This window comes from Heliangelus exortis, chromosome 18 (assembly GCF_036169615.1).
Source record: "Heliangelus exortis chromosome 18, bHelExo1.hap1, whole genome shotgun sequence".
Lineage (NCBI taxonomy): Eukaryota > Metazoa > Chordata > Aves > Apodiformes > Trochilidae > Heliangelus > Heliangelus exortis.
Genome location: NC_092439.1, coordinates 11976971 through 12003387, shown reverse-complemented (window position 1 = coordinate 12003387; position 26417 = coordinate 11976971). Strand labels below are relative to the sequence as shown.

The 26417-nt window shown below is 42.4% G+C and overlaps 1 protein-coding gene across 3 annotated transcripts in view; it reads right to left on the bottom strand.

Moving 5' to 3' along the window:
* Window positions 1-10644: 10644 nt before the first annotated feature.
* Window positions 10645-26417, bottom strand: part of GTF2H1 (general transcription factor IIH subunit 1) — a 22687-nt gene continuing 6914 nt past the window's right edge. For all 3 annotated transcript variants that reach the window (XM_071761635.1, XM_071761634.1, XM_071761633.1), the window contains 12 exons: window positions 24494-24656; window positions 22771-22864; window positions 21884-22033; window positions 21254-21333; window positions 19906-20036; window positions 19300-19387; window positions 17949-18037; window positions 17248-17365; window positions 16269-16359; window positions 15191-15306; window positions 13950-14042; window positions 10645-13399 (listed from right to left, as the gene is read on the bottom strand). In XM_071761635.1, the coding sequence (XP_071617736.1) occupies window positions 13313-13399; window positions 13950-14042; window positions 15191-15306; window positions 16269-16359; window positions 17248-17365; window positions 17949-18037; window positions 19300-19387; window positions 19906-20036; window positions 21254-21333; window positions 21884-22033; window positions 22771-22864; window positions 24494-24656 (1300 nt within the window). In that variant the 3' untranslated portion in view covers window positions 10645-13312. The remainder of the gene's footprint in view (window positions 13400-13949; window positions 14043-15190; window positions 15307-16268; window positions 16360-17247; window positions 17366-17948; window positions 18038-19299; window positions 19388-19905; window positions 20037-21253; window positions 21334-21883; window positions 22034-22770; window positions 22865-24493; window positions 24657-26417) is intronic.

Genomic DNA, 26417 nt, shown 5'->3' with positions numbered 1-26417 from the left:
GGGATAATTAATTGCAATGAGTTGGGTGGGCTTGGGGGCATAGCAAACAATTCAAAAGGATGTAGGTATCTGCAGGTCTGTGTCTGTATTCTGTGTTTTGGGGCTGAATTTATCCAAAAGCTTTTAACAGAATCTTTCTGGACCAAATAATGAAACTTCAGGGAGTTTATATGTAACCCTGCTTCTCCAACACTGATCCTGGCTCAGGATCAGTTGAATGTCAGTCTGTGCTTGCGTTTCAGTTTTGCCAGGGAGTGCCAAGCCACACAAGCATTGCTTAATTCAGTCTTTTGTGCCAGCTGCTTAGCTCAGATCACAGTGCATTGTTCGTTTGAGACGTGTATTAGAAAAGATTTTTAGCACTCCTTTAGGTTAACAGCATGGATCAGAAACATTTTTGTAGCTCGAAGCCAGGTGAACGCTAAGACTTTTTCTTCCAAAAGCATAAGCGTGGGCAAACACAGACCTTAGCTACTAAATCCATGAGCTGTGGCATGATTTTACATGTTCCCCAGCACAGAGCAGAGCTAGCTGGGTGGCCACAGGCTCCTGTTCCTGCAAGAATGAAGAGAGGCAGGAATGTAACTGCTCCTCGGCAGGAGAGAGCCGTGGGAAGAGCTAGGTGTGGCAAGTCCAGGGGTGCTGCAGAGCCAGACCTTCCAGGTGTCTGCCAGCCACGTGTGCTTGCATCCCAGACAGAACAACCCTGTCCTGGGCTGCAACAGAAGCACGGCCAGCAGGTCAAGGGAGGTGATTCTCCCCTTCTGCTCTTGAGACCCTACCTGGAGTACTGTGTCCAGCTCTGGAGTCCCCAGCACAGGAAAGCCATGGAGCTCTTGGAGTGAGTCCAGAGGACAGCCACAAAGATGCTCAGAGAGCTGAAGCACCTCTCCTGTGAAGACAGGCAGAAAGTTGGGGTTGTTCAGCCTGGAGAAGAGAAGGCTCTTAGAGAGATCTTACAGCTGCCTTCCAGTACATGAAAAGGGCCCACAGGAAAAATGGAGAGGGACTTTTTGCAAGGACATTAGTGATAGGACAAGGGGTAATGGCTTTAAACTGTTAGAAGGAATTCTTTCCTATGTAGGTAGTGAGACCCTGTCACAGGGTGCCCAGGGAAGCTGTGGCTGCCCCATCCCTGGCAGTGTCCAAGGTCAGGTTGGGTGGGGCTTGGAGCAACCTGGGCTGGTGGGAAGTGTCCCTGCCCATATAGGGGATTGGAACTACGTGATCTTCAAGGTCTTTTCCAACTCAAAACTTCTATGTAAACTTCTGTGATCCCGGATGCACAGTTCCTTGTTGTGGTGCCTGCCCAGCACCCGGTGCCGCCATGGCCTGGTCCTGTCAGGCCCTCTGAGGGGCGCGGTGGGTGAGGTGCTCCCCGGGGCTGCTGCTGGGGTTGGGCTGCAGGAGGGGAAGGTCACAGCAGCTCCCTGAGGGGGGGTTGGTGTGTGAGGGGAGAAGGGCTGAGCTTTGACTGCAAGAGGGACATGGAGGTGCTGGAACGTCTCCAGAGGAGAGGTACAGAGATGGTGAGGGGCCTGGAGAGGAAGGAGGACACGGGAGGAGTGGGTGAGGGAAGGGCCTGTGGGGTCTGGAGAAGAGGAGGCTGAGGGGAGACGCCATGAACCTCTACAGCTCCCTGAGAGGAGGCTGCAGGGAGGTGGGTGCTGGGCTCTTCTCCTCAGTGAATGGTGACAGGACCAGAGGACATGGCCTGAAGCTGTAGCAGGGGAGGTTTAGATCATACATCAGGAATAATTTCTTCACTGAGTGGTCGGGCAGTGGAGCAGCCTGCCCAGGGAGGTGGTGGAGTCACAGTCCCTGGAGGGGTTTAGGAAGGGGGTGGATGTGGTGCTTCAGGGTGTGCTCCAGTGGCGTGTTGTAGGGGTTTTGCTTGTGTGTGTGTGTATGGTTGGGCTCTGTGATCTCGGAGGTCTTTTCCAGCCATGTCTGCTCTGTGATTCTGTTCAGGAGAGGGCTGAGCTGTGAGCTGCTCTGTTCCAGGCTGTGCCAGCAGCATCCTGGCTTGGCAGCCGGTGTGTGGGAGTGCTGCTGGAGCAGATGGCTCCTGGGGACATGAGGAGAGGGCACCCTGCCTTTGGGGGAGGAGAATGGGGTGTGATGAGGCAGCCTGGCTTGAAGGCTGAGTGACAGCATGGCCAAAGAGAAAGTTTTAGGTGAACAGGAGGCTTTTTTCTACACCTGTCTGATACTGCCAGGTAAGGTATTGTCAGTTCTACAAATACATACATAAATCTCCTCCCAAGCCTCTCCCAGGCTAGACCTAGGCTCCCAGAGTTGTTACTGGCTTAAAAATTCTGAACTTGCCATCTGGTGTATTTCTAATTGTCTGTTTTTCAAGTGTCTTTTGGGGTTTTTTTCCCTTCATAAGCCAGCAACTATTGTTTTTTGTTTGTTTGTTAACAATGTCCTAGGACTCCAGAAAGGGAAACTTTTAAGGAAAGCTGCAATGGTTGCTCAGATCTCGTGGTACTGAAAGGAAGCTAAGAGGCAAAACCCTTGGCTGGAAAAGTGGGCCAGTAGGCAAGGCTGAAACAGTAGCCCCATTGTTTGACTTTTGCTGTAGCTGCTGGATATGGGTGCATGTCACAGGGAGTTGCATATTACGGATATGTGGCTCATGGTGTGCACAGCAATCAAATCATGAGGTAATTACTGGGTCAGTGGAAGAGGCATGCAAGCAGTGTAGGTTGTTAAGTAATTAAAAAAAAATCAGTACTCTAAATTTTACAGTTCAGAACTCTGGTCCTATGATTTGGTTTTAGATGAGAAAGAATCAGGAGGTTGACAGATCAAGAGTCTTGAGAATATCTGCCTCAGTTTTAATGGCTGAAAATCATTTTGATAGGGGCAGTGGCTATACTGAGTTCTGCTTGCAGTTAAGTTTTTAACCACTGAACATACTGGACATCTAAAGAATTGAAGGTCTGATTTCTGCAGAAGAAAGTACTGGTACAAAACACCCAGTAAAGTCAGGTAACAAAAAAACCCCAGAACTCTTCAGAAGCACTGATATGAGAGCTTGGGGTGAATTTGTCCCACAGAGTTCTGCACAAGATCCATAGGGACAGAGCTTCTGGGCTGGTAGTGATGGGGTAATTCCAAGCTAAAATCCCTCATCCTTTCTCATGCTGTTCTGAATATATGACAAGGAATTTAGGGAGTGAGGAATAAAATATTAGGTTTTTAAAATGGAACATATGTTGATGTCTCAGGTGTTATATGCAATTTGAGGTATCCTGCAGAGATTGGTTTTGGAAGTTGGATACTTCCATGTCTGCACAACCAATACTTCCTCTAAATACACCCTTTTTAAGCTGTTTCACAGAGTTTCTCTGAAGTTTGTTGTGCCCAGATTGACCTAATTGAACAGAGCAATAAGCTCTGTATTTTGTATGGAAATGTCAATGGAGATGTGTGATAAAGTTGGTAGATGCTTAATATTGACTGATACATTAAATAGTTTGTTGCATTTTTAGTACTTAGGATGCAAGTGACTTGCTTGTGATAAAGCAGCTTTGAGAAGTTAGTTATGTGCCATGTGGAGATAATTGTTTTTCTTATTATTTGTATCCTTTTGAAGATGAAGAGGGCATAATCACTGCTGTCTCCCTTGATAAAGGCATGTGAAAAAGAAAACATTTGCCAGAAAGTATTTGTGACCAGCCCAAGTTACTTGAGTATGCCTGTAATCTCAGCCTTGTAACTGGAAGACATCATTAAAGGTCTGCTGTAAAAAGGGTTGTGCAAGGCCTTTAATAGGGAAATTAGTTTGAACTTTGTGCAGATGCCATTTCCTGGTTCTCTGCCATTATTACATGCAAGTAGATAAAGAGGAGGAAAAACCAACACAGTCAAAAGTAAGGGTTGGTTACCACTGGACTCTGATCTGTTTGACACAGTAACTGCAACCATGCAAAAAATTTTTGGGAGTTAAAAAAGGGAGTTTCTCAGCCACCTGGGATGGAAGAAGTGAAGAAGCCTTCACAATTCTATGAACTGTGTACACCTAATGAGCCTGATAGCTCTTCTGGGAGATGCTCAGAAAGGTTACCATCCACATAGCACTGGTACTTCTGCTAGGACTCCTTCCATGGTCGCCAAGAGAAATTGTTCCATGGATTTTTCTCCTTGGATAGGTTTCCAACCATTGTCATTTAGGAGACTCCTGGAGGTGTGTGTGTGTGTAACCTTGGGCTGTAACTGGAAGATAAGCTTACTGTACCTGAGACTTCTGTCACATCTCTTACCAGTAACTTGTGGACCTTTATGGGCCAGAGGCATGACAGCAGCTGTCTGTGGTTTTATCTTCTGTGAGTGAGAAGGAGCCCAGGTTCAACAAGCTGAAATTTGCCAATCTGCTCCATCTGCTATTGAGTATCCTTAAGTATGACATTGGAATTCAGCACCAATTAAAAATAAATAGCCAATCCCTCTGGGACTTCTTGCTGAAAAACAAACCTGTCTCAGTGACCTAGATCCAGTGAAGTTTTGAATTATTTAGTCCACATCCTGCAGATAATGCAGAAAACTTGTGTTTGGGAGAATGGTCTCAGTTTTAGGTGGAATTAGGTAATACTCTCTTTTCTTTCAAAAGTTTGGTGCTGACTAGGGACAGCTGAAGACCTGTCTTTGACCTCTGGTACTGCCTTTTCAGATCCTTTTGATTACATAAAAGTTCTTGACAGCTGGTGGTAATCTTGGGACATGACACATCTAAAATGTTGACCCTGTTGGGTTTTTTTCTTCTTGCTGTTGTTTGGCAGGTGCAGGTTCAGTTGTACAGGTTGGGTGTGCAGCTGGCAAGGTTTGGGCCCTGTGCTTCCCAGTTCTTGCCAAGTGGAGTCAGTAGGGGGGATGAATCAATAAATGTTTGAATTCTGTGTCCACTGGGTGTGAAATGCACAAACACTTGGTTGTAAACCATATCAGGAAGGTGAGGGAGCTGCATACAGAGCTGGTGGCTGTAGCTCACAGTACTGCTGTCATATGGCTGTCACTGCCACCAGGATCTCCAGGCTTCCTGCAAAGCAGGCACTGCTACAGCATTTCCTTACACCTCATCCTTTAAAAAGGACAGCACGACAGCCATGTTAGTGAGCTGAAAATGAGTAATATGAAATATGTTTCCAGTTTATTATGGAGTTACTGCAGCTAGTCTGATGTTTCCTGGTGCTGCTGGAGGAACAAATTCCGGCAGGAGGCTGTCCTGTTGCTGCTTTGAAGATAAAACAGAAATTGGGCTGAGCAGTGAGACCTTGGAGTTTGGAGCCTGTCTATTGTTTTGAGCTCATAATTTAATAATTGAATTAAAAACATGTGTTGATCTGGTAGTAGTGCTTGGCTCAATCAAGTCAATGTTTTGCAGAGGACTGTGACAAGCTGCATCTGCATTAGGAAGCTGTGTGCCATACCTGGGGGCAGATACTGAGCAAACAGTTGATGCTAAAGACCTGATACCAGCTTTGTATGTGTGCTGGAGGCTTTACTTCTGACTAACTCGAGTCTAGTGCTGTGGTCTGACACCCACTAGTGACTGGAATTCATCTCTGGTTTAGTTTCAAACCAGGCAAATCTATTTGCATGCTCTGAGAGTGCCTTGTCATCTGCACCAAGCTTGGTAACCAAGAACACTTGGGGGATTTTGTGTGGAGTTTGTTTGTAATGTGAATAAAATGGAAATGGAGCTTCACCCAGGAGCTCTGAGCTGTGCTGTGCAACCTGGCCATGTGTGCTGTAGGGGTGTCTAATTATAGCATCACATTCTGATTTCACATAGCTCAATATTTATTATTTAGAAGGGGGGGTATAGTTGGGGGAGAGTAATAATGAAATAATGTATCTTGAATTTAGGCAGTAGCATTAGTGCAGAAGTGAAGCTGCCCTGCTGGCACAGTGCCTCCAGCCTGGGCACTGATGTGGGAGTGTTTCTTGCCAGCACTGAGTGAGCTGTGGCTGCTGAGGAAGTGGAGCTGCGTTGCATAAAAGGAGAGAGAGAGAGACAACTGAGTCAGGGCTGGAGGGAAGAGAAGAGGGGTTCCTGCAGGGGAGAGCACAAATGTTAGTGTTTGAATGTGGAGTTTCAGGGCATGGCCAGACTGTGTCCTGTAGGACTAACAGGAGTCTGACTAGGATAGAAATGAAATTGATTGTTGCTTCTAATAATTTTTGTGAGCTTTCCCCACATTTCTGTGTGGTTTTCTGTGGTGGCAAAAGCATTGGGTAATCCTCCTCTGAGACATAAAGCATGGTGTTCCTCCTATCCCATGAGTGGCATCTTAACCATGGATTCAACCAGGCTGACAGGAAAATGGCCCCACTGTATTGTAACATGCAGCTTCTCTGTCTGGTCCTTGTTCTAGTGGAACATTTCCAGGTTACAGGCAGTTTTACTGCCACATCTGACCCTTCTGTGGACAAAGATGCCTTGAGCATCAGGATGAGTTAGAGCCCTTGCTCCTGGCAGGGACCAGGTTCTGGTTGCCTGATTCCAGCTGCAGCCTGGATCCAGAGGAGAGCACGAAGCCTCCAAAGCCACCCTTGCAGCAGCCAAATCCAAACAGGTACCAGTTCAGGTGCTGCAGATGCCCCAGGAGCAGGAATGCAGTCAAAGTGCATGTGGTGGAGGTGCAGGCAGGGGACTGTGTGTCTGCTCAGCATGGCTGCTTCCTCCTGCCTGCCTGGGGACACTTCCTCAATTTGGCTCAGTGCTTCACAGCCTGTGTCATTCTTTGCTTGGGTACAACAAACAGCTGCAGGGCAGAGGGGCCTGGGTTTGTGCTGGGATAACTCCCATTTCCTGAGCTCCCCACAGTGAGAGGGTTTTTTCTGGCTTTTCAGTGTGCAGTTCCTCGCCCCCATGGAGGCTGGGCTGTGCCTTTAGGTCACTTCTTCCATCCCAGGTGGCAGAGACACTGTCTGTCTCTTCTATGTCACCTCCCAGGCTCTGGACATCAAGACAAGGAGCCCAAGTGTCCCAGCTCTCATCCCACAATAGGGAGGTCTCAGGGGAAGGGTCCTTTGTAAGGCTGTGTGGGAAAGTGTCCTCAAACCAGGCTGGCTGCACATCATAGGGATGAGGCTGGGAGCAAGGCCAGGCTCTGCCAGCCCTGCTGCCAGGGCACTTGTCCAGCCTCATGGTTTCCCAGGGCTTGTAGCCCTGATGTCATGTTTCCATCCCAATCCCACAAAAGGGAGGAAGGCTGTGTCTGGGGAGCAGAGAGGTGACAGCAGCCATCTCCCTTTGTCTGCTGGTAGAGCAGAGCTCAGTGCTGGATATTGCTACCTATATGTCTGTTACAGTACTTACCCAAGCAGGGGCTGGGAATCACCAGCACCACTGAATTTGCAGCTGGGGAGGGAATGGGCATTGATTTGTTTCGTTTTGGTCTTTTTGTTGGTTTTTTTTTTTTTTTTTCTTTTCTTTTCTTTGAAGGTGTGTGTCTCTGCCCCCCACATGCTTTGGTATGCAGGGTGTTTGGCAGTGAACCAGCCTGTCAGTGGTGTGGCTTGGCATGTGTGGGGAGTGAGGTTCAAAGCTGCTGTTGATGGAGTTTGTCTTCCTGAGGGAGAAGTCAGCACCAAGGAAACTGCTGGCAATCCCTGCTCTCCATCTGGGAAGTGCCTTAGGCTGGCTGTGACCTGGGATCACCCCCTTTCTAGAGCTAAAGGGTTGCCTGACTGCTGTGATGCAAGGTCTAGAAACTGAGACTGATTTGTTTGAATTAAATGAAGTGCTTGTGAGGGGGGGAGCATAATGAAGAGAAGGGATCTCCCCTCTGGGGAAAAATGGATCTTAAATCCCTGGTTAAGTGGTTCACATTATTTAAGATGAATAGACCCTCATTTAAGGTTTGGATCACAGCTCTGACAGCTGGTTCCTGTTCAGGTTTTATCATGGTCGTGTGTTGGGTGTTTACTCAGTCTAAAGTAGTGATTATGACCTGAGAATGGTTATCACAAAATGTAGCAGTAACTCCTGTGTTAGCCTTTGGACTGTTGTGTTTGTTTGCTTTTGTTAAGATAAATTGAGGAGCTGTGCCGAAGGGAGTGGCAAACCATAAAAAAAGACTAATTTCTGCAGCACCCAGGATTCCTGTCCAAGGCTGAGGTCCCTAAAAAAGCATTCCACTGTTAGCAGCTGTAGGACAGCACGAGCCAATTTGTTAGTGACAGAATTTGGCATAAGAAAAAAGTGGCAGTTGTGTAAACTGGACTTAGCCAGAGGGCTGGAGAGGAGAGTATCTGGTCTCTCCTGTTCTTGGTAGCTCCCAGAGTGCTCATCTTAAATTCTAAATTAAGACAGGACCCTTATATGAAGTGGAGCTGGTTTTCACATTTTTGTGTGTCCTGCTGTTTCAGAACAGGATTCTTGGTGCTCACCAGGTGAGGTGTCTGCTGTCTGTTTGGGCTGTGCAATCTTTGCCCTCCTGGCAGACCCAGCAGCTGAGGCCAGCACTGTCCCTGTCCCGTGGTGCTGTGGGTCCATTTGATGATCTGCTCCTGGGTGGAAGGGGAGGGCAGGGCAGGGCAGTGTGGGGCTGTGCCCCGGGTCAGGGCTTGTCAGCTCACAAGCACGTGGTTTTACAACTCATTTATTTCCTCACCTGCTATCTGCAGTAGGGCAAAGGTAGAAAAGGGGAAAGGGCTTACAGGGAAGTGGCTACAGCAGGGCTGATGCATCCTAGTTTTCAATTCTGATCATGGGACATGCTGAATGGCCAAGCTGGTATCAGCTGCTTTTATCTGGATCAGCCCCTCAGCTGTAGGTGGAGAGGCTGTGGGTTAGGTCAGGGAGAAAGCACACGTGCTGCTGTGATTCATGGGATGGGCTGGAAGTCCCACCTGAGTCAATGCTCTCTGTGCAGGCCCTAAAAGGAGGCAGCTCCCGCCCCAGAAGATCTGATCATCTCTAGCCAATTCCCAAAGTGTCTGGGTCTTGTTTTTTTAACAGAACTTTGCATGTGCTCAAATCCTTCCCTCTCTTCTCTGCAGCTTGTAGTCAGTTGAGGGGAGGCAGGGTGGAAAAGAGGTGCCATGGTTTCACCCAACAGGCAGCCAATACCACACAGGTGCTTGCTCACTCCACCTAAGCCCCCTGGAAAATGGGGAGAGAATTGGAAAGGTAGAGACTTCTGGGTTGAGATACAGACAATTTAATAATTGAAATAAAATAATCATAACAGTGATGATAAAACAGAATATACAAACAAGTAATCCACAGTGCAGCTGCTCACTGTACACTGACCAGTGCCCAGCCTGTACCTGGCTAGAGATCCCAGAGAGAAATCCTGAAACCACAATCCCAGGAAAGAAAAGACACTTTCCAGCCAACTCTCATCTATATACTGGGAAGAACATTGCATGATATGGAATATCCCATTGGCCAATTTGGATCCATTGCTCTGGAGATGCTCCCTCCCAGCTTCTTGTGTACCTGCATGCTAGGAAAGCATGGGAAGCTTGTAAGTCCTTGACTTCTTAACAAAAACTAAAAACATCAGTGTACTATCAACTCTTCTCATGCCAAATCCCACACTAAAACAAAAAGATAGTGTTGATTTTGCTAGTAGGAAAATTAGCTCTGCCCCAGCTGAAAGCAGGACAGGAGGATGTGTGAGTTTCCAAGAGCAGGACATCACTTTCCCTTATGGTTGAGGGGATGAAATGCAGAGCTGTGGGTCTGTGCACACTGTGTTGGCAGCTGATTCCCAGGGAGGTTATACAGAAGGGATCTGAGATTCCCAGGCTATAAGGAGCTTGGGCATGGTGGTGAAGACAAAGTTGTGGCAGGGAAGTGACAGTCCTGTGGGTGAGCACAAAGGGCAGGAGGAGGCTGTGCATGGAAGTGGAGGATGTCAGTGGTGCTTGAGGATGCTTCATCTGGGTGCAATAACTGTAATAAAGTTCTGGTTTGTTACGTTGTGTCCATGGATTAGCTCGGGTTGGAAAGGGATGGAGTGGGGCAGGGCAGGTGCTGATGCTCTAGAGAACAAAACTGTGTCCACGTTTAGTTGGTGTTTGGCAGACACTCATGTCACATGGGGAAGATGAAGGTATCTAGAGAGCTACTCTGTACATGTGCCAGATATTACTTGTGGGAATGGCTCTGGTGGAAAGAGCTTCCCATCCTTTACTGGGGTAGAGCTCTTGTTGAGAGAGAAATAGCCCAGACTTTTTTATGGGGCATATTAAGTGTTTTCACCTGCTGAAATTCATATTCAGGCTGTAAAGAAGCTGAACCAGATTTGTGTTTATTTGATATCTGCTTTGTTATCCTCTCTAGCTTGGATTTGAATAGCTGACAAAGCAGCCTGTGCACCTCTCCTGAACTAACAGCTGCTGGATCAAAATAGAGATCAAGCAGAGTATTAATCCCTGAAACTGGCTTTTGTAGGATCAGAAACAGGACAGGAGCAGTAATGCTCTAGCAGGGTTGCTCCTCAACCCCTGTGAATTAAATAATTTGCCATAGTAACTGTATTGTAACCCTTTTGCTCCTGGCCTCTTCTATCAGCATAAAGGAACAGCTGAGCTATACAGAGACCTCAATTTAGACCTGAGTGGAGTCTGTTTGGGATTTAATTGAACATCAGAGAACACAGCCTAAGCATTAGAGAAGACTTAACTTTATAATTCAGTAGGGTTTATTCTACAAATCTTAGATCAATGCCAATGATACAAGTTTTATGAATTCTCATTAAAAATACAAGTCAGTATAAAGATTCCAATAGTAATATAATGCATGATGATTCAGTTTCAAAACTTAAGGAATGAATCTGGTTTTGGACCATGCTACAGAAAAGGGGAACACAATGTAGAAGAAAGAATATTTAGTTTACCTCCCTTACTTTAGGAGGGGCCTGTGCCTTATTGCCACAATACCTGAAAAAGCAGTATGAAGTGCATAGCAGCCTTGCCTGTACAGTCTGTAGGCAAAACTGTTCAATTTAGTGTCACAGTCCTCTCCCCCTCCAGATCTGTTAGTTAAGGTACATTTTTTTTTTGATAGCCTGGTATCACTGTAGTAATTTAAAGCTATTGAAACATCATCCCCCATAATGATTATAAAGAACAGTCCTTTGAACTGTAAAATGCTCTTATGCACTGAAGCTTTTCCACTGTGCTACTCATCTTGCTCAGTGTTTCCAGGAACACTAAATACAAATTTAAATAAAAGGTGAGTTAGTCCCATATTCAAAACTCTCATTTAAGGTTTCTTTAAAATTAAGTCTCAGTGCAGTCTAATACTTAAATGGGTTGTTCATAGCTTTAGGCACAGTTAGAATATGTACCAGACACATTTTCTTGAACCTAGCCCTCTGATGTGATAAAAGGCATTATAGCTTTCACTAAACAATTGAAAATTGGCCACAGAATTACTGGATCAAATGCTTTGGAGTGGGGGAGAACAAAATTACCCTTTCTTGTTGGGAGCTGCCTGCACTTAGAAGAGGATTAGGCTTAACAAAGCCAAACCCTAGGCCTAAATTTAAAAGAAATGGTTTATTTATCACAAAAGGTAACTCTTGATAAGCTGTGCACCTTATCCCCCAAATGCTGTACGTACATCTGGTTATTCCTAGTGAGATTTTCCCCCTGTGAAAAATAGTGGGCATCTCTCTTGGTGAGCCCAGTCATTTCTTGTAGCAAAACCACATAAACATCACAGAGCAGGAATCATGCATCCATCTGCAGAAGCAGTCAGGGAAACTGGGCTTAAACATATGCATACATTTCCAAACAGAATTCTGGTGCAGACAGTGACATTTAACTGAAACTCAGCTTTCACCAAAATATAAGCATTATACAAAAATCCAAAAAACGGGTAAAAAGCTGCTGATGGCCACGCATCAGTTGAAGAAAAAAAAAAACCAACAAACCTTCTTGCATAAATGGAGCAGCAGCACAGAACAAGAACAGACTTGGCTATACAAATACATCTTTTCTTCTGTAAGAATTTGCAGGAATTCTCCACCCAACACTAATATCATGCTTTAGCAGCATACTGCTGGTGGTAACATCCACTATTAAGCCTTCCTGCAGGCTGATGGGAATTGCCTTTGCCAAACTGAACACTGTGTGCTTGCTTTGAATATGTCTTGTCACTCTGATTTGTCTTTGTAGTAAATGCATTTTATACTCTTAACAGTCACATTTAGTCAGAAGTAAAAAAGTTCAGTAGCCCATACTGGGCTTTAGCACAGTCCAGATGACAACAAAATACAAAGTGTCATTAAACTGCATATATTATAGAAAACAGGTTTACTTTGCATTTAAGTAACATTTAATACAGGACAAGTTGGTTTGAAACTGTGAACTGATTCTATTTGGATCAAAGTATGGCACAGATTCCCAATATCTATGGACACTGTGTAAATAACACACTTTTCTCTTTGCAATGATTATCAATTCGCCAAAAATAGTTTAACAGTCAAAAGGGGAGAGTGAAGGAAAAAGGAGAAGAAATAAAAAATGTCTAACAATTGAAAATAAATGACTTATTTTGTAAGAAACTTTATTTAACTTAATTTTTAAAAATGCATTCTCTCCTCAGAACAAATCCCACCTTAAAAAAAAACACCACCTGCAGTAGCACACATTTGCACTCAAAGAAAACCATGCAAAACTGATGGCTGAAAAAATTTTGCATAAAAATCCAAGACTTCAGGCAAAAGGTTGCCCCATGTGCCTTTAGGGACCCCAGACCACAAACAGCTTTCAGTGCAATGTCTCTTGCTTCCAATTGATGGAGAAACATGGCAGAAGCTTGTCCTCTGACAGCTACACTCCCAGATGTTTGAAGCAAAAATGGTCTCATCTATATTTTAAAATGTCATTGTTAAACTGTTGCAGAAAGTACAAACAGAATTCAGTAAAACGCCAGAATCCAGTGAAGAAAAACTTTTGACTTCTACCCTGTGCCATACGCTTCTTTAAAAAAAATTAGACAGAAAAACAGATTTTATTAATACACCCTCTTTAAATTTTTTATTTCTGAAAGCAGCCTCTTTATGCAAATCAAAAGCAGTTCCTGAGTAACTGCAGTAAACAGTGTCTTTTAAATAGTTCTGCGCCTCAGCTCTTCCGTTTTGGTTCTTCCTTGTTTTTCTCCCTAGTTTTCAAGTTTAATCTCAGTTCTTTTTCAAAAATGTGCAAGTTCAGTTAGCATCATTTCTGGAAGTCCACAGCTTGCAGGTCTTCCTGCAACAACTCTAAGATCTGCAGGTATTCTAGGTTGTACTCCTACCCTATGGCAGACTTGGCTCTCACACCTGTACAGCTCGCAGCCTCACGTCTTCTTCAGCATCCGCCGGGACTGCCACGTGTGGAACTTATTGTAGGCTGTCTGCAGCATCTCTTCTATATGACTTACCAGCTGAAACATGAACAGAGGAGAAAAAATGTCTCAGCTGCTGGAAAGCAGATCCCCTTCCCTTTGATTCTTTCTGTGGTTCACTAAGAGTAACTGCACTAAACCCAAAGAGGTAACCAGCTAAAGAGGGAATGGGCCTGAGGGCTCCATTGTGAGGCATCGGCAGAGGGAGCAGTTCAGAGATTTACCCAGCTGAGAAGTGACAAAGGGTTGTGCTGCCTGCTCTTGTACCCAGTCTGTGAGCACTTCAGGTCTGGCATGGTGGGAGACAGTTTTGAAGTTGCTAAAGTTCTGCTTCTTGGGGGAAGTGAAAAATGAAATGTGATTTCCCATTTCTGTTGTCTCACTTGGATAATTTCAGATTACAGTTTCTGACATTATTCAGCAAGTTACAGAGGGAGAGAAGCTGTGCCAATTTGCCTCTACACGTTTCCTACTGAACCTAACACTTAAAATGCCCTTGGGTAAGAAGTAACAAAGCTATCATCCTCTGATAATTAAGATTCAAATTACTACTGTGCACCCACATAACTAAAAAATATTTTCTCCTTACATTTGTGCTTAAATACTGTCTCCGAATCTTTTCTTGGAATGGGCAGAGCTTTGTAACCTGAAATCTTTCCAAGTTGCTCCTCATTTTCACAACCTGAGAAAAAGACAAACACGGGTATTGTAATCATGTGCACAGATGTTTCACTTCCTTTAACAAATCATTCTCCAACAAAATATCTTGTAACGAATTTTGGGGGCTACTTTTAAGTACGTATAGTTTGAAGGGGAAAAAATTAACTTAAAATATCAGTCTCTAGCAATTCTTGTGCACCTGTTTTTAAAGAAAATGCATTATGACTGAAAATGCACTGTGCCATTGTGACCATTTTACTTTGTCAGTAAATACTATAGGTAAGATTCATAAAACCTTTCTTTGCTTGAAACAAAACCTATTATGAATTTTCAGGACATACACTGCAGAAAAAAATCCAATGTTTTTGAATGCAAATTTTTATCTTTGTGATCCATGTGAGGTCCAAAGAGAGAATAGCAACAGGAAAATGGTTACAATCATCTACCTGGTCATAGATTGAGATCTCTTTTTGAAGGCAGCTTTATTCTAAAAAGCACTGTATGTTTTAAAGCTGTGACTGAGTGATTTGGGCATGGCCTGAAGCTGTGCCAGGGAACGTTTAGGTTGAGTATCAGGAAGCACTTCCTCATGGAAAGGGTGGTCAGACATTGGGATGGGCTGCCCAGGGAAGTGGTGGAGTCACCATCCCTGGAGGTGTTCTTGAAAAGGCTGCTGTGGCACTCAGTGCCATGGTCTGGCCGTGTGCTGGGGTTAGGTCATGGGCTGGACTTGATCTCAGAGGTCCTTTCCAGCCTCAATAATTCTGTGGTTTTGCAATGCAGATAAAATTAAGGAAAAAATTCTAGTAACTGTCACTGCAGAGGTTCTATCAAAGAGCTGGGGAAGGGAGAGGATTTAGTTGGTATGTTTTAAATTGGCAATGAGAAATGTGCAGCTGCAGTACAGCTGACTGCTCTGTTTGAAACCAGACTACAGCAACTGCTGCAAGGTGCTAACAGGCATGCAGGGACAAGGATGATTCTCACCAAGAGCACCAGGAGAATATCTTAAAATGTAGCATTTTGTACTGTTTTGTGACTTTGCACTCTTGGGCTGAGTAAGTGCTGTGCTGATTTAAAGCATGGGGATTAGTTCTATACTTCCAAGTAATCACAGTCACTCTAAACCATGATCTGGCCATATCATAGCAGCAGGAAGCTCATCCTTACCTTTTCTTCTAGGAATGGTGTGTTAACAGGGAAGCAGGACCAGAAGTGTCGTAGCAGTTCCCCTACTGCCACGTACAAATGTTTCAGTTCACACTGAACATCATTTGGCACCATCTCTGCAACAGTAAAAAGATTGTCAGCTCACTCAAAGCTGTCATGGGAGACTTGCAAGACTAATGAATGAATTCAGCAATATACAGTTCTACTGGAATCACAGAAAGGCTGGGAGGGAACACTGAGGTGTTCCTGAGGCACCTGACACAGGAATCACAGCAGGACAGCTGCTACTTATGGCTTTGTGATTTATAGGGAGACCCATGACAGGCAAAGAATGGAAACCAAACTTAGTCCAGGATCAGAAGCAGTGTATTTATGTTGTTTTAACAGTGTGGCAGTACTCCCTCTGAGACCAGAACCTTGCTCTCTTCACAGTAGAGTGCTAAGCACTCTGTGGTGGATACTGCAAGCTTTTTCTTCTCATGTTGACAATGAAAATATGGTCACAGCATGTGGCAGATTGGAAATCCAGGCAGGAATTATTGAAGAAGAAAGAGTGGCAGAGAAAGGAACTCTAACTGGCAGGAACGTGACAACAGGGAAAGAGGTGGTTGAATGAAGATGTGAAAAGGAGGGGTTATCTCTTCTGCCCTTGCAGTCTACACGTTGTCCTTTTCCACAGCAAGCTGTGGATCTTAAATGCAGGCTGCAAAGAGCCTGGATCCAGACAATTATCTAGGCCTTGCCTTAGAAGTTTTCCCAGAGTATGCCTTCACTTTCTAAAAAAATCAGAAAAGAGAAGCTGAGCAAGCACAAACCCCATTATCTTTAAGAGGACTGAGTATCAGCTGCATCCTTCCTCACTTGCTCTGTAGCATTTCCTCTCACTTGCCTCAGCACTGCTGTAGCCAGTGCCACCCTGCTGCTGTGGCTGGGTTCTTTCTTTTGTTTTTCTGCTGTAACCCAGTATAAGTCCAGCCACACGTTTCCATAATTTCCTTCATTATTGCAACCCAGTCTAAGAGGGAGATCAAACAGCACACCAGGTATGACTGGAGTATTATAGATCCCAAATCCTTACGGTTTATGGCTTGCTGTGTTCCACCCTGCATAAGTGCTCCTCCAGGTGACAGGACTGCAATAGTGCTAGTAGCATCACCACTTGAAAGAACCTGGAGAGAGATAAAACAAGCATTTCAGATCAGTTTTCTCAACAAAATCTTTTAAAATAAGTTGTATTTGGCAAATGGCAAACATACAGTTGAGAAAATTACAATGAAAGTTCCCATTGAGAATTTGCTCTTCTCCAGAATTAGGTGCAATGCCTTTAAGCACTATAGCTCATGATTTCAGTGAAAACTCCAATTAATTATGGATAAATAAATCTTTACCTAGGATGTGAACTGGCTGTGCAGCTACTGTAAAATGAGAGAAGAGAATAACTATAGAGAAGTGTAAAATATTCACAGTTGTGCCTGATTTACTTAGGGCCAAATCTAGGTTTACTAACAGTGGAAGTTTAGATACTGGCTGGGGAGATGTGCTACATGGCTATGCTGCCCTCCAGTTGCCAGGACTGAGCTGCAGTGCAATCTCAGTCCCACCTGAGTGTATGTAGGAGCAAAGGACCCATTCTGTTATAAACCTTCTTACTATAACTTCCTGAGACCATCACCATCACATCCAGGGGCTGGGATCAATAATATTGGCCTGTGGTTCATGACTGTCCTGTTGTACTACTTTATAGCTTTATCATTTCCTCATAAGAACATACTTTGATTATCAGCAATGACTCAGTTTCTTATTGTTTAGATTTTTAAATACAGTAGCTCAAAAGGTACTGTCTAAAGTTGTAAAATATATTGAACAGCATTAAACTAATGGAGAGAATTAAGTTTACCCTGAAAGTCAAACCTTAAAAAATTAAAAAATTAAAATTAATAGAAAAACATAGAAAATTAGTGGTTTTGGTGTTCTGGGTTTTTTTTTTGTTTTGTTTTACAAGTACATAGAAAGCAAGCAGCTAGCATCAAGAAGGGAATTTGAGTTTTCTTCCATACCTGAGTTAGTTTGGGTACATATGCTTCCATTTCTTGCCTAATACTATGAAAAGAATTAATTATATCCTGACTGGTTGCATATTGCTGTGATTGAATTGGAGTTGGACCATGATAATACCTGCAAGATGAGATAAGGAAAGTGTAGTAGTTAGGAGTGTTGGTAAAGCAGAGGCTAAACTCAGTGGACTGTTTGTCAAACATTTCCAATTTTTTTGTTGCAATTGCTGATGCCATTGTCTAAATCTCAAATTGAGTTCTCAAACTCAAGAGGGCCATTACTAGAAAAATACTTAGACCAGTGAGCTCCCCAAACTATCTGAATTTCACTTTTTTTGTTGCCCAAGTGGATTTTTCATGGAATGGTTTATATTTTCACATGCAACATGTGTTTTTACACTAAGTTGTAGCAAAGTGCTGAACCATGAATACAGGTCTGTTAGGCTTTCACAGGCTTTTACATTGTCAAAGCCCTTCAAGTGGGTTTACAGGGACTTAACTTTCTGAGAAGTGAGAAAATCAAAACACAAATTCCAATGAAAATTACTGGGAAACTGGTTTTTGCAGGAGTCTGTGTTAGGTTCCTAAACTCAGCCTTGAGTGTGGCACAGCAGAGACTAAACCAGCTGATTCTGTTCAGGCTGTGAGGAGAGACCTGCTAGACTGGATATATTAAAATAGCCATGCAGATTTTGTTAACTTACCTATCAGACTTCTTTAGGTTTAGTGCAATAGTTTTAACACTATTATTCTTTGTTAAATCTTCATATTCAATTGACTCCTGCAGTTTCACCTAAAATAAGAGAAAATTACACACATTACTAATCAGGCTACAATTTGATTTATCTAGTCCTTTTTTCCAGTTCACTGTTTGAGCAGAAGGGCTTCTAAAGAAGTGCAGAATGGTTCATTCCATCCCTTCAGAGGGAGGGGTGCCCAATATTGCTTTGTGTGCAATTTAGAAGTCTTGGCACTACCACTTTTTCTGCAGATTCTGGCCAAAACCTGCAGTCCCTGCTATTTCCAGAAAGTGTTCTGGTATACACAGATCATTCTTTGTGCTGTTTGTGTCCATCTGCCTCCAGCTTAGCAGAAATTGTAATGATTTAGTGGCTGGCATAAGTGTGACATCAAAACCATCACAGTTACCCAAGCTATTTGGTGACAGTAGAGGTAGAGCATTTGTGGTTAGAGGTAATAACAGCACAGGGGCATCTGATTTGTACAATAAGAAAACTTTTGAAGTCTCCTACTCTCATGCTATTCTTTCACTCCTTATTTTCATCACATTTGTTGTAGTCCTAGCAAATTGTTTACCTGCAGTAAAAACTGCAGCTTTCAGGGAAGTCTAAGCTGTTGTTGACTGCCTCAGTGTTTAAAAACCACAAGTATTCTACAACCTTTTATCACAATTTTGAGGTTCTGAGTCCCCTTGGCATTTTCTACTTAGGCTGTCAACTCTAGCAGAGTATTAATTCAGTTTTGTACCAACTGCAGCACTTTTTTTCTACTTTCTGAGCAGCTGTGGCTCATCTAATAAAGCTGCTGTCCTGTATTGCAGTGCCCCAGGCACTGTGCTTCCAGTTTAACCTCAAGTCAGCTTCTGACCTTAAGATGAAGGCTGCCATGTGCCAGTTTAATCCCCTCTACAACACCCTTGATAAGTCAGTGCTTGAGCACACATATCCCTTACAGATAGATGTTTTCTAGAAGTGTTCAGGTGTTTGGGGGGAAAAAAGAAAAAGGCAAGGGGGGGGGAACAAAACCAGAACTTCACTGAATGGCAAGAACCAGATTTCATGTTGGAAAGTTTTTACTCTGAGGATTACTGAGGAGAGAACCAGATTAATACCTGAAGGTCTAATTTATGTGTTTGTTAACAGAGATACAGAGCTTCTTACAGGCCCTTGGGTTCTTATTCTACACACTTCTAAGCAAAAGTAGATTAAGTATCACTTCAGATGTGTCATAAACCAAGTAAGGAACCTTCAGGCATCTTTTGAAGAAAGAGCTTCCAGTTCTATTTAATAAGGATTGCATCAGTTAACTTTATACCTTTTTCATTGGTGGCTGAAAGAAATCTGAATCCCTGGAGTTTCCATCCGTACTGCTGGTCTCACTGTAATGGTCATTTTGTGCTTCTCTTAAAATAGAGAAACAGCATTAAGAAGAATTCACCTCACAGGAAACTTAAGATACAAGCTAGAGACAAAGTAAATACATCTGTTTCAAAAATTTTATATGCATATTCACACACTTGATATCAACTTTTTTTCTCTAAGTTATTTCTAGAAGTTGATCTAGATAGATGCAACCAACTCCTTATATAAGCAGGAACTCTCTGCACTAGGCTTCACCTCCACTCAGCAAACAGAATTCTACTTCTGCAGCCTTCACCAGGACAGGAGAACTAAAGTAGAAACGTTCTGTCCTTTTTAATTTGCTTTGTATGATATCTCAGCTAAAAACAGCATCTCTCATCTCAGAAAGCTCTGGAGAACTTTCACAAGGTAAAACGGAAATTAAAGGTCTTTTCATTTCCAGAGCAAAATACTTCATTCATAAAAATTAAAAGGTAAGATGAGAATTGAGGGTGTATTTTAATTTTGGAAATTTCTTAAAATTTGTTACCAAGAGGTTTTGCACAGCAGTGAAACTTACTGTTTCCTGAGGCCAGCTGCAAGGACCATGGCACTATGATGATTAAAGCGTTTTATGATGGCAGCATTGCTACTTTCTCTAGCAGATTTTGAGGCATTTGATGTGGAGGCCACAGCAGCAGCACCATAGCCCTACAAAGGAAACAACATTAGCTACTTCTTGCTCCAAAACCAGAGGGTGATTCTGTTTTCCAGTGAATCAGGAAGCCTGCTCTGAACTTTACTGAGTGGTTGTGCATCAGCATCTGAAGCAGTACTCTATCTTCCCCCCACCATCTTTTTCAAAAGTCTCCATAGGCAATTTAATTCTGCTGACATTTGGCAGTTTAGAGGTGTCTGAGAGAAAAAAAATTCTTATACAGATAGTTCTAAGCCCATGAACTGCTGTTAGAACAGAACTAGCTTTAAAAACCATGAAGGCTCACTTGTACACAACAGACACTGATGGCAACCAAAAGCTGGCAGTTGTTTTACTGCCCTCTTTTTATCATCTTGTGGGACATTAGTGGCCCACAGGCTAAATGACACCTGTCAGGAGGATGTGATTCCAGTAGGACTTCAGAAACCCTGAAGCCTTGATGTTGGCAGTGTTCCCCAGTTACCAGGTGGCTGAAGGCCCTTTACCCCATGCTCAGTTGATGCTTGCAGTTAACCAGCCTCAAAAGCAAACTTGACTTCCAACATACCTGTGCTAAACTCTTAACCCAATTTCAGACTGATAGCTTCATACAACTCTTTAAAAAAAAAATAAAACCCAAATAACTTAGAAATGCAGCAGCATCATTAATTACAACTTAAACTTTAAATCAACAGCAGAAAAGTGCACATGAATTAATTCACATGATGGTATCCCATTTACAGCAATTACTTTAATTTGTACTTGGAGGCAAATAAAGTCATAGTTTTGGAAAAAACACTGTATTTCAAGATAAAGAAAACTGCATAAAGTGTCCTTAAAATTAAGCTGACACAAACAAATAGCAATGCTCAAAGGGAGAACAAATGCAAAGACCTTTTCCTGTTCTGTTACTCTTCTGTACATTGTCACAGCTTCTAAAACACAGGAAGAAGCCAGAGAGTCCACTTTACATAAAAAAGCCATCCAGGTGAAATAATAATTCCTTAAAAAGGGGCAGTGCTGCTTTTATACCCAGCACACTAAGGCAGACACACAGGTCCATGGGCAGTCTCCATTTATTTATACAGTTGTATCTGTGTAACCACAGCCTTTATTAGGCTGCTGCAGTGGTTTAGAATTAACATTTGTAGTTATTTCAAAAGAGGAAGACCTACTTTCCCCTTAAATGAAACTAAGGGGAAGGCAAGAGGTGTGTTTGCCAACTACTTACTTCATCCAATGTTTTATCTTCCAAAGCTGTTAAATCTATCAGAGGGTTTTTTACTCCTTGAGACACCATTGTTTTTAACCCTGTATGAAACAAAAAAACCCATGAAAAACTGTATTTAAACAAATAGAAATAATGGTGGGATTATTAGATTATATAATCTTTAAAAGCAGAAGACAAAGGTTCTGCAGATCTCCAAGTATCACTGAGACTAAAACTTTCAACCTGTTTCAAAACTCTATTTAAAATAAGCAATAAACATGGAAAGTTATTGTAAAGCATCATCCTATTAATTAGCACAGTTTTTATCAACTTCTACACATCACTGACTACTGGTTGGTCTTAGAAGAAAAGATGCAGTTATATTAGTTGTAGTAGCAGGAACTTGGAACCCTTAATTGTGTGTTTCTTCTAATTTTGGCAGTTTTGCTGCCCTGGTCTTGGGAGAAATGGTAACTTGTATCTTGTGATAGCTTTGACTTGGGAAGTGCTGTGGATTTACTGTTGCATGAGTTGTAATAGAGAACTTCTGACTTCAGCTTTGCAAGGTTTACTCGTTGTACCTCACCTCTTGTGCTCTAGGACATAGCTAAGGCTTTAGCAGCTGCTGGAGAAATGAAGTAAGAAGCTCACCTTTTTCATCCAGTTTGGCACATTCTGCAAAGAGGTCTTTTGAGCCTGTATTGAGCCTGTCCCGATGGAAATAATGGGACTGAAAAAACCGTGTCCAGAATTCCTTCTCAGTCATGTTATGTGGAACATTTTCTGCATACTTCATTTTTACTGTGAACAAAAACCCACAGTAATCACAAACTGTTCAGCAAAGCTTAACATCCTATTTTATGCTGAAATTCCTTTGCTTGCTTCCTTGCTTTCTGCCCAGTGCTGGTTTCATGCTGATGAAATGTAAGGGAATGCAGCAGCTAAGCAGGAGCAGACAGGTACTCCTGGGTGCCCTGCTATGCTAGCTGATGTCTGGCTAAAAAATGCACATCACAGTGGTCTTAATACTCTTAATTTGAATTGCACCCAGAGTAAGCCTGATTAGCAGAGTTGTGGTTATTCTCAGAATATATCTACACTTTTTAACTTGGGCCAAAATAAACCAGTGTCCAGTCTAATGCTAGAATTATAGCTAGATATCAGATAGATATGAGGGGAATGCTAGATATCAGCCTTTCCCTCCCAAAGGTTATTTCATGAAAAACAACCATTAATTGAAAGAGGGAGTAGCAGGGTACTGTGGAAACCAAATATCTATGCACAATTAAAAAAAAAAAAAAAAAAGAGCAACAAGTTAAAATGTTTTCTCTTGAAGAAAACAAGTTTTCATTTCAGATGCATGTTTCAACACCTGCTTCTTCCCTGTATTTACATCACCCTGCAAGGAAAATAGTCCAGAAGACCAAGGATGTGGCCCTTTATACTTCCAGGCTCAAACAAAGATTCTGTTCTTCCCACAGTAAAAAACCCAAATCTTAACTGCATGTCTTTGTTATTACCTTAAGCATTATCCTTACCTGCAGGATATGTTCGAAATATGGATTCAATGATATCTGAAGTCAGGTTGTACCTCAGACCATTGCAGCCATCTGTTTGAGGCCTCACATCAGCCTAAGGAAAAGCAGACATGGAGGAAAAAGTCATGTGTGAATGAAAGCTTTCAGTCACTGGCAAGGGAAAAACCTGCATCCTGCAACACTCAGCTGCAAATAATCTTTCTCCAGTAACCCACAGCATATTTGATCACAAATATGTATTTTTAGAATGAGAAATGAAAGAGCATGCATTAGTTACTTTATTATACTTGCTTAAAGGATGATTCTTAAGGATACTTTAAGGGATGATTCAACAAACAGACTGTGAGCTATAGAAGATGAAAAGCCAAGACCACTCCATCAGTCAAAATCAGGTACTCTTTTAATATACCCTTGTTTCAAGCAATAAGAGGCACGTTTACTGCATATGCCTAATCCTTTGTAGTTCATTCAGCAATACAGCTAGGGAATAATCAGTGATGATAATGAAGTGGCAAAAAAGGATTTATGGCTCTTATACCTTATTTCCTTATACACCAAAAGCATTTCAGTATAATTGATAAATAACATTGAATTTAAAAACTGGAGGCAAGCCTTAAGGCAGAACTTGCAGGTTACATCTCAGTGATCTCTTTAGGAAGCTCTGGAGCAAGCAAGAGCTCAGTACAGTTCTCAGTAACAGGAAAAACTACATGACTGCATATGTTGCCTTTTCTTATTCCTTTTCCTGTACACCTAAGTACCAAGTTTTGTACCATGTTCCTCCTAGAGAAACACTTGTGCCAGATATTTTAACTTTAGGACACACAAACATCTGAAGTTTTCTTCACAAATGCAGAGTACACAAACAGTTTGGGGATTTGGTTTTGGTATTTTGTTTGTTTGTTTTGTTTTAACGTTAAGGTGTAAGAACAATGGGAAATCAGACCAATCAAATTAATTTGATAACTGACTCTGATTATTTCTCAGGGGAGGCAAGACCCCAAGTGTTTGTACAGCAGCTAAATCATAAAAGAACTCTCATCTCTTTTTTTTTTCCTCCCAAACTCTTGATGTGTTCACAGTTGTAACAAATGTGGAACTGGGATTCCAGCTGAAGTGTCATAATCTATGAATTTTGTTGAAGCAGAAATGTTTCTGTGGGAGGAATCAGAATTATACCTAGATTACTTTTAAACTGCATTGAGATTACTGAAGCATGGTTTCTGCAAATGGGTACCATTAGTCAAAGCTGGGGAAGGATAAAATGAGCCTTCAGATCTACAAGATCTTTAGGTAGCTGAAAGCATGATTTAAAAAACAGAGGGGAAAAAAAACCTTTTTTGTGTCAAGTCTTTGCAGCTTCATGTCTGCATGTCAATGCTGCAACAGGTACTCTTTCTGAGTTAATACACTGGAATCTGGTGGCTAAGTTCATCTTCTGCTTTACAGAAGGCAGAGCAGCAGCATCAAGAACTATTGTCAATTTAACATTCAAATTGAGCATCTTAAGTTGGCAAAACTTTGAGGTTGCAGATTTGTGTAAAACCTTTACTTTTTTTTTCTCCTATATTCTTGCAATAGTCTAAGAAACATGTAGAAAGATGTTAGACTGGGGAACCAGGCAAGAACAACATTTAAATATAAAGGAATAAAGTACATGAGCAGAATTCTTGATTTCCCCTGTTTGTTTCCTCTAAAATCCTCTGTAAGAGGTTCAACATACCAGAAATGATGCAGAGATGCCCACATCCTGCTTACTGGGTGCTGCAGAATTATCCCCTGCATTCAGGCTTAAACGGTTGGCCCAGAATTCTTCAGCACTGATGACTTGGCTCACAACAAGATCTTTATAGAGCTGAAACAAAACAGGATCTTCTTGCAGCATTCTGGTAAAAGAATGTATTGAATAGAATTGAAACGCTGCAGAAAAAATCACTAGGATTTCCATAACTAACATGAGTTTGCAAAAGGAAGAGAAACCAACTTTTCTTTCAAAATGCTGTGCATTTCTTAACAACTGTGTAAACAACCACCCTCAATAGCTCTATTTGTCTCAAAAGACTTAAGAAAGGACTAAAAAATGTTAAAGGAATAGAATGAAATGCTAGAAAACAGTACTGCCTAAGAAGTTAATGTGGGATGAACATCTTGTCCTAAAATATGCTGTAGTGCTCTTGTCTTAGTGTGTCCAGCACTGGCTGGAGTGTCTCCTGAGCTGTAGAAGCACAATTACTTCAACTTCTTTCACAAGGAAGGGCAAAAAAGGGAGATTCCACAACTATTGAATTCTTGTTGAAGCTCTTAAGACACAGTAGTTGCAGGTCTCTCTGCTGTAGACATTGTACTCTTCAGTACCTCTGTCCAATCTGTCCTCCAGTGTGTATGGATGGACTGCAGCCTGGGCTGAATGGAAGTCTGTGGATGCTCTAAGAATGAAGCAGGATGAGGTGGAAGTGAAAAGTTTGTGGCAGGACAATCCCTATTATCTTTTAACCACCAGGGTTTTTCCAGTTTTTCTTGTTGGTAACAAATAAGGTTTAGTGCTAAGTTTTACAAATGAGTGCAGCAGGAAGGTGTTAGAAAGTATTTCATTAAAACTTGAGATTCTGGTACATACCTGATCCCCACATATCAATAAATGGAGGAGGTGCCTGGATGAAGTACCCTTTCAGAACAGGATGACTTTTTTTTGCCACATTAGTTGAATATTAAGCTAATGAAACTCCATCACTAGACTGTGACTTCTAATCATCAAAAGACCAGACTATGTCTGAGGATGTGCAGAGATTCTGGCTTTCTGGTAGCTAGAAAAGCTCTTAATGCCACATGGCATAATGGTGTAAAACTCCATTTACAGACACAAAGATTCAGAGCCAAGACTGTCCATGTACTCAGTAGTGTCAGGAAAAGGCACACGGTGGCAACAGACCAGGATTTTGGTGACCAGTGGTCACTGCAGAACTGGAACCAGTCAATCCTGGATGTGTCAGAGCTCCAGCATAAGGAGTCTTGCCCTTCTGCTGGGCATCTCTTTGTACAGGTGCAGCCTGCCTTGTGAGGCAGTGTTCCTGTGTTCTGAAAAATCTAACTTGAACTTACCTAAGTTCAAAGCTAGAACAGTCTTTGGAAAGGGAAGCTTGTAGATACAGGACTCACAGCAGATGCTAGAATGAAGTGAAACTCCTCTGGGGAGAGGCAGAGAAGGGTGCTCTGTGGCCACAAGGACTGGTTTAACACAAACATTTTAAAGGAATGGAAGTGTATCTTAAAAACTCTCTTGGGAAAAGGACTTAGGTTCTGAGTGTCTTCTCAAAACATTTTTTAGAATAAACATCCTGTATGCTGAACATACTACTGTATCTCAACTTAGATAAAATTATCTAGCAGTTTAGTAGAGTATATAAAATGTGAGAAGAATTGGGGGGGAAGAGGTTATACAGAGTGGAAAAAATTAATCAGCAAATGGAAGAAGGTGGGAACTTCTGGAAAAAAAATTCAAGCAGCTTTTCTAACTGATACTGAAAGAGACCAACTGCTAATTGGGTGCTTCTATCTCTTAGCTATGGATAACAAAACACTGAGTGGCAGCCAGGCTGGCTGCCTTTACCTTTCCAGAACATGTCATGGAGAACACAAGTGTAGGCTCC